This window comes from Callospermophilus lateralis, chromosome 4, assembly GCF_048772815.1.
Source record: "Callospermophilus lateralis isolate mCalLat2 chromosome 4, mCalLat2.hap1, whole genome shotgun sequence".
NCBI classification, from domain to species: Eukaryota; Metazoa; Chordata; class Mammalia; order Rodentia; family Sciuridae; genus Callospermophilus; species Callospermophilus lateralis.
Window position 1 is genome coordinate 88,715,634 of NC_135308.1, and position 12,225 is coordinate 88,727,858.

Below are 12,225 nucleotides of genomic sequence, written 5' to 3' on the forward strand. Positions count from 1 at the left end.
AATGTATGACCCCAACTATTATGAATAACTATAGTCCTCTAATTTTAAAAAGCATAAATTTTTGTAACTCAGTTTCTCTCAGTAAAACCATTTATTGATACAACTCCCGTGCACAAGGCACTATACTAGACACAGTCATTTACTAACCATCAATCCCATTTGTTTCTCCTCACAGACTTTGTCAATCTTGGGAAAAGTATAAATAAATGACTACAGAAGGATGGGGCTGATTTTGAGTAGAGGGCTAAGTGCAGGTAGAAATTCTGATTCCCACACATACCATTCAAAAACAGGTGTTGGCATTTGTTAATTACTGTGTGTATTATATTGTATGCATTTCTAATCATAGAATTAAAAAGACTTGTATTTTAAAGTTTTCTTTTGATGTATTTTACTGTATATTCATGCTCAAATAATAGTAGACCATCCAATTACCAATCAAGAATATCATTTGAATATACAATGTGTGACTTCACTAGGGATACATTTTTATGGTTGTCATAACAGTGAACCCTCCCTCCTTTTAGCATAAGATCTTTTTGATAATTCAGCAAATAAGGATATAGTAGAAATCCATATCATTTTTTTTCCTGCTGTCCAGTGCAGAATTTTTTAGATCACTCTTCAGGCCCTAGGTTAACTGACATTCACAGGGCATTTTTCAAGGATAAGGCTTTAGATATTTTTTTTTTCTTTCTTCACAAATCTTTTTTAAAAATGATGGGTTTTGCAACCATCCTCCATTTTGGCTTGCTTATGTTGATATGTCCATTTATTCTTCTACTTTTGCCCAGCTAGAAAATAGTTGTATTACAGTTTTTCATTAGTCTTGAACTATCAGACACACTGTCTTTATGACTCTTCCACTGTTATCATTACCAATACAGTAATGGTCTTCCCAGTGGAAGACCAACAATTTTTTTTTTTTTAGAACTTCTACAGACCAAGGCGAACTGATTTGTCAATCAAGATATTCACTGAGCACTATATGGAACACACAGTGAATGGCTACTCAGTTATAAGAAAGGAATCCAAGAGTGAATGTGCTTTGTTTTGTTTTTTGTCAATTTAGATTCAACTACATTTAAAACATAAATCTGCTTAATTATTATTATCCAATAATATCTCTAAGTACACCACAGAATATGTTAGAAACACTGTCCTTGATTAAGTAATCTATCTTTTGCTAATTCTTTTTAAAAATATAGTTTCAAATGTTATTATTAGACACTATTCATAACCGTTTTCCACATGACATTTTAAAAAATTTTAAAACAAGATATTGTGAATTAATGTTAAATCTTTAAATACTTCTGGATTTATTCATCTGGATTTAACAATTTGTCATCTGTGAAAAATTAACCAAATTTTCAAAAGGGCTTTCCATTTAACAATAGAAAAAAATGTTACAGTAAGATGATACACTACAGGTGGTAACATCTTTTGGTCATTAATTTGAAAATGAATTCTATAATTCAGAAGAGTTGTTAAAATATGCATTAATATGCATAAAGATCTTGATCTAGGATAGCTATTTTCTTATGGATTTTGATGATTTTCTGGAAAACTAAATTTAAATTCATGGTTCTGATTCATGTAAAAAATTTTAAATAATCAGTAAAGACTTGGTTATTTAAAGTATGTAGGTAGTACACATTTGTAGCTAAGATGGGGATCCTTTGGGAGGGAAATGGAAGACTTTTTTGGTAGGGTGTAGAAACTGTATAGACACTATACAGCAAAGGATTAGATAATGATAATTTAAAAATAAACACTGCTAAATAAAATTCTTATTGCTTAAATCATCCATTTTAAAAATACCTCCAGTCTTGCCCCTTTAATACTCTTCCTCATGCCTAAATTTACAGGAGAAACAAGAGTTGGGAGCAATGACTTGGATTTCATTCTAAATTACAAAATTGCTGTTCACTTAATCTCCTAAACTTTTAAGGCAGTGAATAAATTCCGTTGTAATACTTTGAAGAAATGCAGCATTTTAATTCTTTTAAATAATCATTCTTACCATATTCTTACTACATTAGCTCTGCTCAGCAAGTGTGGAATTCAGTTCTTGTATTCCCCATGCAGCTTTTTCTTCCCGCGAGGAGCATGGCTCAAAGAGAATGGTGACTTGATATTTAAGCGATCCCTCTCCGCCTCCTCTTCCTCATCGTACCTCTCATCCTCATTTTCATCTTCCACATCACTGCTCTGAGGACTGGAGGCCTGAGACCCTGCTGGGGAAGGTGGTACTGAGGAAGGCCTGGGATATTTAAACCCTTCTGTCTGCCAAAGACAAAAGGAAGACAGAAACAGTATAATGACTTCTTGCAGTGATGTGAACACTATGTATGCACATTTTGTGAAAACAATGAGTTTAGATATCTTTTGTGATCTGTTCAGGTGCTATTAAACTTTAATTCATTTTGATTTTAGTACCACCAGGTTCAAGAGAAATGTATTAGATATACAGCTATCCTTCATTAAGCACTGACATGTGGCAGATGCTGTCTACAGGTTATCTCATTTAACTTTTAGGTAACACTCTGATAGATTTGTTCTCATTTACAAAAGAAAATCGAGGGTGAAGAAAAACCAAATGCCTTGTCCTAGGTCCTAAAACACATAAGGGGTAAGCAGATATCTGTACCAAGTTTGTGATGAACCCAGAGTATTTAATCTCAATGGCCATGCACATTGCCGATACTGGCAGTCTTTATGTCATCTATAGATTTGCATAGCAAAGTTGCAGGACATGGGCAACTTAGCATGCCATGAATGGTCACCTCTAGAAAGAATCCTGGAGGCCAGGGCAGTTACTTGACCATGAAACTCCATCACATTCTGTCATTTAAGTTAATAAGTAAATATCACTTTTATCGAATGGTCCTGCTACCTAAGATTCACTAAGAAAACACAAAATAAACACACACTGAGCACCAACTATGCATCAGGCACCACAATGCTACACGAGGAACAAGCTGGAAAGCATGATCACCACCCTTTAAGATTGCAAAGGCTCGAACTGAAGACCAAATGTATACACATGTTGCAGTGTGTTTCAATCATTTTTGCACATTATTATGTCATACATGTATGATCATTTCAACATTAAGATACTTTACCTGAAAGCAATATAAAAAAGAGCTGAATCTTGCATGAAGGACCATCATAGAGTAAGTGCTAAATACTTAATTAGTTGAATAACTAGACAAGTGGATGAATATATCTAAGTAATCAAGTGGAGTGACTGCCTCTAAATAAGCTAAGCAATCAACTCTCTGCTAGAATCATAAACACAGGAGTGGGAATTTACAGATACAAAAATTAAGAAAACTCACCTTCTGTATAGGCTAATCTTTCTAGATCTGTACCTCTGGAAACCTATGTAGGTAGACTATAAGTTGTGATACTGGGCAAAACTGTTTATGGTAGAATTGACCCCAGACTGATCAGATTCCATCCACTCTGAAGGACTGGTAAATACTTGATGAGAATCCACAGATTTGTGGAGTCCCTGAATGTGATGACTCTTGTTATTGAGCATATTCCTTGTGGGGATGGTAGAACTGTGTTTGTGAAAATTTGCACAAGATATTAGCCCCAGATGGGCATAGAACTACAAAGTTAAATTGAATCTTTGTTTGTTTGGTTTCTAAGATGGGATCTTCCTATGTTGCCTGGATTTGTTCAAACTTGTGGGCTCAAGAGATCCTTCCACATCAGCCTCCTGAGTACCTGGGACTACAGAGATAGGCCACTAGGTTCCACTGAGGTGGATCTTATACTCAGTGGTTTGGTTCTATCTTCTTGCACATAGAGATCCAAAGATATCTACTTCTTGACCACTGTTTAGACTTTTGCAAGGACTAATCTCATTAAAGAAAAATACCTGATGCCCCCCTGCTTTAAATTGTGTTTCCAGTCTTCTACCTTTCTAAGTGAATCTGATGGCAAATGTGGCCCGTGTTAGTTTCATAAATATAAACATCGAGTTGGACTTTAGAAGAAGACTCCCTGGTGGGCACTATTGAATGGAACATAAGTGCTTATCTGGTCCAATTCCTCCCGTGATGCTTGAATTTATTCTATTTTATTCTTGCCAAGTGGTCACCCTATATTTAAACATCCCTCGGATAACAAATCCTGTTACAGCAAACCAATTTATTTTTGAACAACTTCTAAAAGAATAGATGCCTAACAGATCCACTTCAAGCATTAAATTGGAGAGAGTTACCAAATGGGGGTGTTTCTCCAATGACAGGAATCAGCTATCTACTCATCCTATACAGCACTGACTCTGAATCGAGGACTTTGAAGTAGTTTGATTTGTGAAATTGTCTATTTATTGCTTTGATTTGACACCATAAAAAGTGTACAGCTTATTACTTAGCTACTTCCTAATTAAAGAGTGTTGTTAGTGAAGTGGCACCCCCTTTCTCCACAGAAAAGCCCACTTCATCCTGGCTGATTTTAGGACTGTCAGCAAAAGAGTCTCTGCAAAAGAGTTCAATGTAGATAAACTTCCTATTTTCCTGTCACCCTGTTTACTTGGCCACTGGCTGAGAAGATAGCAGCACTCCAGGTGCTGAACACCCCCTCACTAGTTTTTCACAAACGTATCCAGTATAGTACTTTGAAGAAATGTGCAAACAAGGCCTCTGGCCTTGAGCTGGGCTTCACAGAGATGTCTACATTTTTAAGATAAGTTACAATTGGGCTCCATGGTAACAGCTGGCAGGAGGAGGAAAAAAAGGGGAGAAGAAGCTCTCCCTTCTCAGGTGTTGTCCTTGAAGAGTTAACTTGCCCAAAACAGTGAAAGAAAAAGCTACTTTTATGTGAACTTCTGCAGACTGTGAACTTCTGAGCCCCTCCCCTTATATGCTGGGTATAAAACTCTGAAACTCCCTGAACTTGGGGTTCAGGGGATTAATTGATTACAGCAAAAGCTGTGCCCTCTGAACCTGACTGCAGCCAAATAAAACTGTTTCCTGCTATCTTCAGTGCCTTGCCTCATTTGTCCCTACAACATTAGAACTTATAATAAATAAGAAATTTATCTTTAAAAACAGATCAACAATACATTATATATTTACCACTGGTAGTGATGTAGGCTCCATATGGAATTTATCTGGAAAAGCTCTGCTTAATGTCAGGTGCCTGGCATGCTGGTAATACTGTTGATAGAAAACCAGTTTATGTGTTAAACAATAGATAGAAATATAGATATCTAAATAATCACATTATTATGTAAGGCCTTTTTCTTATATATATACACATATATAAGAGATTATATATGTGTGTGTATATATAAAAATGTGTTTGTGTTTACACAAACATATATTTTAAAGTGGCAGAAACTATCCAATCAATTTGATAATTAGGAAAGAAATGATTAGTTATAGTCTTATTATTTTTCAATGCATAGGCAAAGAAATACAAAGTTGGAAGGAAACAGACCACATTGAGCTCTGAATTGAGCACTAAGATGACTGAAAACACTGGTTTCATTCTAGAGAAACAGCACAGCACAGAAAGGAGATGAGGCTGTAAGTCAGAGAGACTAGGTATAAATCCTGCTTCAGATTTTAGGTAAGAACCAACTTCTAAGAGCTTTGTCTTCCTGTTTTCATTTAAAAATAAGGATAGCAAAATTCACCCTCCAAGTTGTAATGAAGCACTGGCATTACTTCCTGTAGATGCTTAGCAAATGGCAGCATCTGTCATTTGGCTGGGAAAGTTCAGCTTGCCTAGCAAAGTTCATATATTTATTATTAAACCATTCAGTTCTAAGATATGTGACTATTTGAGCTTACAAACCTATTGCATGACTGAATGGGAGCCTTTCCTGTACTCGTCATTTTGAAAAATGATGTCACTTCCACCCCCCTACTGCAGGTGAGGAAATTCTTGATGTTTTCCTCTTCTTCAGGAAATATCTCTGTATACTTGTAATGCATTCAGTTAAGCTTCAGCAATAGAATAACTAGTTAGATTACTGCTAGATCCTGATGGACTTGCTATTAAGATAGATTCAAACCAAATGTGAAGAATTGGGCTTAGGAATTTGAAAACTCACATTAAGTTTAAAAGCACATGAAAATATCACTGAGATTTTAGCAATTATGACACTGAACTGACTTCACAGATTTATAACCAGAATCAACATTTTAATGGGATTTTTAAAGTTGCCCTCTGTGTTAACAAAAAAAATTGCTTACTCTCCCTAGATATCTCCAATCCAGAAGATCTGAGAGCCTCTCAGTCCGGTTCCTTTGGATGATTCTTTGGCGCCGTGACTGTTTGCAAAATCCATAGAGAAACTGAGTCAGCTGATTGCAAGAATCATCTGGAGAGCAGAATCTCCTGTCAACAATGTAGATACCTGGAGAGCACAAAAGCCAAAGAACAGGTAAAATTAGGACAAATCTTAAAACATTTCTTCTCTTATTCTCCATTATCTCTTTAGTTCTACCAAAAACCTTATGCATCATATGCTCCCTGACTCAATTATTGCCTCCACTTGGTCTTTTCTCTTCTAAGGCTTAATTTTCTTCTATGATCTCCTTCTAATGGCTTAAAACTATCACCAGCACACGTCCAATGAAGAGAATCTTACTTAGAAAAGTCTGGTTCTTTAGTTATATGTTTCCAGGGGATGCTCACTAACTAGAATCTTGGAGTGGAACGTGGGTATCAGTGCTTTTAAGACTCCCCAGCATTCCCACCATGCCGCCATGGCTGAGAACCACACTCTAGTCTGAGGTAAGAGAGCAGTGCCATTGTAAGTACTGAGGGAATTGAATAGGTGTAGGCAAAGAAACCATTCCATTCTAACTTTTCTTTCTGCTAGGCAACATAAACAAATAGATGGTGATATACAAATTTTCCTATCTTAAAAAATTTACATGAATTTTTCCAATTTGCAATGACCTTTAAAATAATAATATATTTTTTCTATATAACAATCATTATAGGTACTCTTAAGACTATAGTTATTGTAATATCACTTCTAAGAAGTAGAGGACCTAACCAGACTTAAGACAAAGCAACAACCACTACAAAACAAAACAAAACAAAACAAAACAAAACAAAAAAAAAATAGGTGAAGGGCAAAGTTTGTCCAGGTTTTGCAGTCCTTATGCAGTTTCTCTCTTGGGAAATATATTTACTATTAATAGCATTCTTATTTATGGACCACATAATTGAATCTGTTTTTAATTATGAAAGAAGTATAAACATCAGTTTAATTATCAAAACAACATTAGACTTAGGTTCCTTTAAGACCCTGTGCTCTATGTGGTTAGAGGTTAGTCCTCCCAGGATTAGATTAAGGATGAAAAACCTCACCATAAGCAGTAGGATCAGCCACGTGCTCCTGCATGAAACAACCAAAGCCAGAGAGGTTTGTGGTCACACTGGGGATACCCATCACAGTGCATTCAGCTGCCAGGAGAAAACAAAGGAATCCATTGGCTTCCAACTGGCTCCTACCTTCCATATGCTTGCAGAGGAGGAAAAAGCCCTAGGTGGCCTAGTAAAAGCAATGTTTACTTTGTGTCTGGCATAGTACTAAACTCTTCACCTGCATCATTAATCATTTAATCATCTCATCAACCCATGAAGGTTAAGTAACTTGTTCCCCTCCACAATGCCAGGACATGTGGTCTAGCTGAGACTTGAAGCCAGACATCCAGCTCCAGAGTTCTTGCTCTGAATGGTTATGCTTTACTGCCTCTCTAAGTGCCCCTGGTTTTGCTTGTTTGCTCCATTGTAAGCTCCTGACTCTACTTGTCAAGTTTATGGGATAGGATAAATGTGCTTCAAACACAATCTGCTTCTCCTTTCATTTAGTCTTCTTTGCACAAACTCCTTTCACTTTTTTAAGTGTTTGGTGAACCCATGATCTCTTTCAGTCCTCCCTCACTTTTTGATCAAAATCTTTTTCCAGAATATATCTTCTATGTCTTTAAAAATCTACTGCCTTCCAGAATGCCTGAATTTCTAACAAGGAATCTATATTTCATTATGGAGTTACTATTGGTAACAAACGGATCTCCCCATTACCCATGAAGTTAAGGCAGTAGTTTCATCTCCTGCTGGGCAAGGATTTCCTCCTGGCTTGAAAGAGCATAGGGGTTCTCTGATTTGGGGGGATGATGAAGGGGAAAAAAGTGTTTAGATATTACCAGTCCCTTTGAAAACCTGATGAAAATTCTGGAACTTCTCACCAGAAAAAAATCTTATGCACCCATGGAAACTCACAGATCCTTATTTTTTAAATTGAATACCGTTATAACACTTAATATAAATTGTCAGGTAACCATGCAAACTCAATATCTGTTCATTGAATAAATTAAATGAAATAAGTGCTTCTTTTACAGTGTTGGTGGGACTGTAAATTAGTACAACCACTATGGAAATCAGTATAAAGGCTCCTCAAAAGACTAGGGATGGAACCACCATATGACCCAGTTATACCATTCCTTGGTATTTACCCTGAACAATTATAGGCATCTTACTACAGTGATATATGCACATCCATGTTTATAGTAACACAATTCACAATAACCAAACCATGGAACCAGCTTAGGTGTTCATCAACAGAGGAATGGATAAAGAAATTGTGGTCTGTATATACAATGGAGTTTTATTCAGCTATAAAGAATGAAATTATGACATTTGCAGGAAAATGGATGGAACTAGAGACTATGATTTTAAGTGAAATAAGAAACTCAGAAGCATAAGGGTGGTATGTTTTCTCTCATATGGGCAAACTAGAGAGGAAAAGGAAAATGGAGGAGGGAATGGATCTTACAAAAATCAAAGGGAGATCAGTAGAGGAAAGGGACCAAGGGGCAGGAAGCAGGGAAGGAAGGGGAAAATGCTAGGGAGTGATATTGGCCAAGTTATATTGTTCTATTGTGTGCATGTACAAATATGTAACAACAAATCCTATCAGTATGCACAACTACAATGCACCAATAAAAATGTGGAAAAGGGCTGGGGTTGGAGCTCAGTAGTAAAGTGCTTGCCTTGCATGTGTGAGGCACTGGGTTCTATTCTCAGCACCACATAAAAATAAATGAAATAAAGGTCCATGAATAACTAAAAAATTAAAATAAATATGTGGAAAAATAAATAAGTGTTTGTATTCATTAGAGCAGACTTTTAATGTTTTTATAGCTGTAAGGAAATTATCCATAGTAGAATCTAAAGCAATAGAATAGGTCCTTATTGACAGATGCAGAACCCTCATGTCATTTCTGTTATAAGGATTACAAGGTGTTACTACAGGATTTTAAATTCTATATTTAAATTCTGGGATAAGAATGCAAATATTAGAAAAGTTCTTCTCTTTCATAATCAGCCTGTTCTTCCCTTTACCTTGGCCTATGCTGCCCTCGGGTACTGGAACTTTACATCAGTGATGGCATTGAGATGCAAAAAGCAACATTTATTCTCTTAATTATAAATATTTTTTCTGAACTTCATCTTCTAAAATTATTAACAGAATTGTATCTATCAGGAAGAATATCTGTGATTACCAATAGGAGACAAGAAAGTCATTATTTTATTCTTTGCAATTAGTATCTTTCAAAATATTTATTTCCCTTTTATTATTTATTAAATTTTTTTTTTTTTTTTTTTTTTTTTGGTGATGCTGGGGATTGAATCCAGGGCCTTGTGCATGCTGATCACAAGTTCTACCACTGACCTGCAAACCTGATGCTAACAATAATCCTGTTATTAGAGACCAGAAAGGAAAAACAAATAGCAGATCTGACAATCCACCATCTGTTAAAAAAAACAAAACAAACAAACAGACAACAACAACAAAAAACAGAAGTGGGAGGAGCTTCTCAATGGGATAATGCCATCGGTGACAATCTCTACCATTGAATTTTATTTCTTCTTTTTTGTTTTGCTTGTTTGTTTCTCCATTTTTTAATATTAATTTTTTAGTTGTAGTCAGACACAATACCTTTATTTTATTTAATTATTTATTTTTTATGTGGTGCTGATGATTGAACACAGGGCCTTGCACGTGTTAGGTGAGCGCTCTACCGCTAAGCCTTTATTTGTTTTTTAGAGAAGCAGGAATGTGAAGATTTTTCCCTGTGCACTTTTTTCTTTACTACTTTTTTCTTTAACAATGTGACTGTTACCTAATACAGATTGAATGCATCCCTTAATTTTACAAAACATATTCTTCTTAAATAAGTTCAGAGAACTATATTACTAGAATATTATTTATCATATTAACTCTACTTGCAATTTCTCCTTCATATTAGTGAAGAGGATGAGTAATCTATATAAAACCTTCTTTTTATTTGAATTGCAATGAACTAATAATTCAAATAGCCACAAAAGTATGACCAACCATATCATGCTATACTTACATAATCTTTGTCCTTTTTCTTAAATCAGGATCTACAAAGCATAAAATTGACCACTGAGATAGATCCAATTAAAATCATTTTTAAAACAAACCTTAGTAGAAATTACATATCAAGACCTTAGTAGAAATTACATTTCAACTTTAATATTATATGCATGCACATAAAATAATAATAATAAATCCAAAATATTCTACAATCTGTACATGTCACGTACCTGGAGTATAACCCCAGGGTTCATAGTATGATGGAAAAACTCCAAGATGACAACCTCGGACAAACTCTTCATAATCCATGGGTAACAAGGGGCTGGTGGAGGATAGAAACTCTGGGTGTAAAATCACCTAAAAAAAGGAAAACTCAAGTGAGAAAAAGAGGACAATTAAGAAACAACAACAACAACAAAATGTCCCCAACAATATGGTTATTTCCATAGAACCCTTATGTTTTATGTCCAGAGGAAGAGGGAAGAAAGAGATAAGAAAAAAGGAAAAGCAAAAAGCCTAGGTGTTTTTTCCTCCCCTCTCCACTCGGTATAATGCCTCCTCTGGAGACTCTGGTTTCAGGGCTCAGGTGGCAGGCTAGGGAGTTGGCATGTTCACTTTTACTCTCACCCTAAACTACATATCCTCCAATCTAGCCCTGATTTATATTTGTTTCTGCAATCACTGATCCTGTCTTATTTATCAATCTGTTCGTAACTCAAGTAGGAAAGAGGGGAGTTATGTAACAGACCATTCTCACATGTTCCATGCACAAGGATCAGATCATACAAGAGGACCTCACCCAAGCCATCTCACCTGGAGGCAATTACTTCCTACTATATCTCCTTGCTTTTTTCCCACAAAGTCTCTACTCAACAGAACAATGGAAGTGACCCTTTAAAAATGTCAGTCATGCCCCTGCTCAAAATCTCTTTTCACTCAGAGTAAAAGGCAACATGTTTACCGTGGCCTGTTTGCAGTAGTGTGCTGGCATCTACAAACTGAGAAACCAGAGTATAAATGTCTATTTGATATGTTTATTATAAATTTTAATCATACAGATGATATATAGCATACAATTTTTAAATAATAAAAAATGTGCATATGAAAACCTGCACACAGGTATTTATATCAGCTTTATACATAATTGCCCACACTTAGAAGCAACCAAAATGTCCTTCAGTAGATGAATGGATGACTTAATTATAATACATGCAAATAATGGGCTATAATTCAGTACTGAAAAGAATTAAGCTATTGAGTCAAAGAAGCCAATCTGAAAAGGATACAATGTGTATGGCTTCAACTAGATGACTTTCTGGAACACACGAAACTATAAAGAATGTAAAAAGATCAGTGGTTGACAGGGGTTAGGGGAAAGGGAGAAATGGACAGGCAGAGCAAAGAGCGGTGAAACTATTCTATACCAGACTGTAATAATGAATACATGTCATTATATTCATTCGTCAGAATCCAAGAATGTACAACACCGAGAGTGAATCTTGGTGTCCTGTGATAATGTTGGGCCAATGTAGGTTCATGGTAACAAATGTACCTCTAGGGTGAAGGATATTGATAATGGGCAGGCTGTTCATACCTGAGGGCAGGTGGTAAATAGAAACCCTCTTAATTTTGCTGTGATTTTAAAAAGCTCTAAAAAAATGAAGTCTATTAAAGGAGTATTATATACATAAGGAGTATTATATACTTATTGCAAATTCTTTTTCTTTAATATTTATTTTTTTAATTGTAGTGGGACACAATACCTTTGTTTATTTAATTATTTTTATGTGGGTGCTGAGGATCGAACCCAGAGCCTCCCATGCGCTAAGTGAGCGCTC

General features: G+C 35.7%; 1 protein-coding gene across 1 annotated transcript in view; it reads right to left on the reverse strand.

The window, feature by feature from the left end:
- Positions 1-2,064: 2,064 nt before the first annotated feature.
- Gys2 (glycogen synthase 2) overlaps positions 2,065-12,225 on the reverse strand; it is a 52,681-nt gene continuing 42,520 nt past the window's right edge. The window contains exons 12-16 of the mRNA XM_076852723.1: positions 10,618-10,744; positions 7,351-7,446; positions 6,222-6,385; positions 5,097-5,177; positions 2,065-2,286 (exon numbers count right to left, since the gene is read on the reverse strand). Of these exons, the coding sequence (XP_076708838.1) occupies positions 2,065-2,286; positions 5,097-5,177; positions 6,222-6,385; positions 7,351-7,446; positions 10,618-10,744 (690 nt within the window). The remainder of the gene's footprint in view (positions 2,287-5,096; positions 5,178-6,221; positions 6,386-7,350; positions 7,447-10,617; positions 10,745-12,225) is intronic.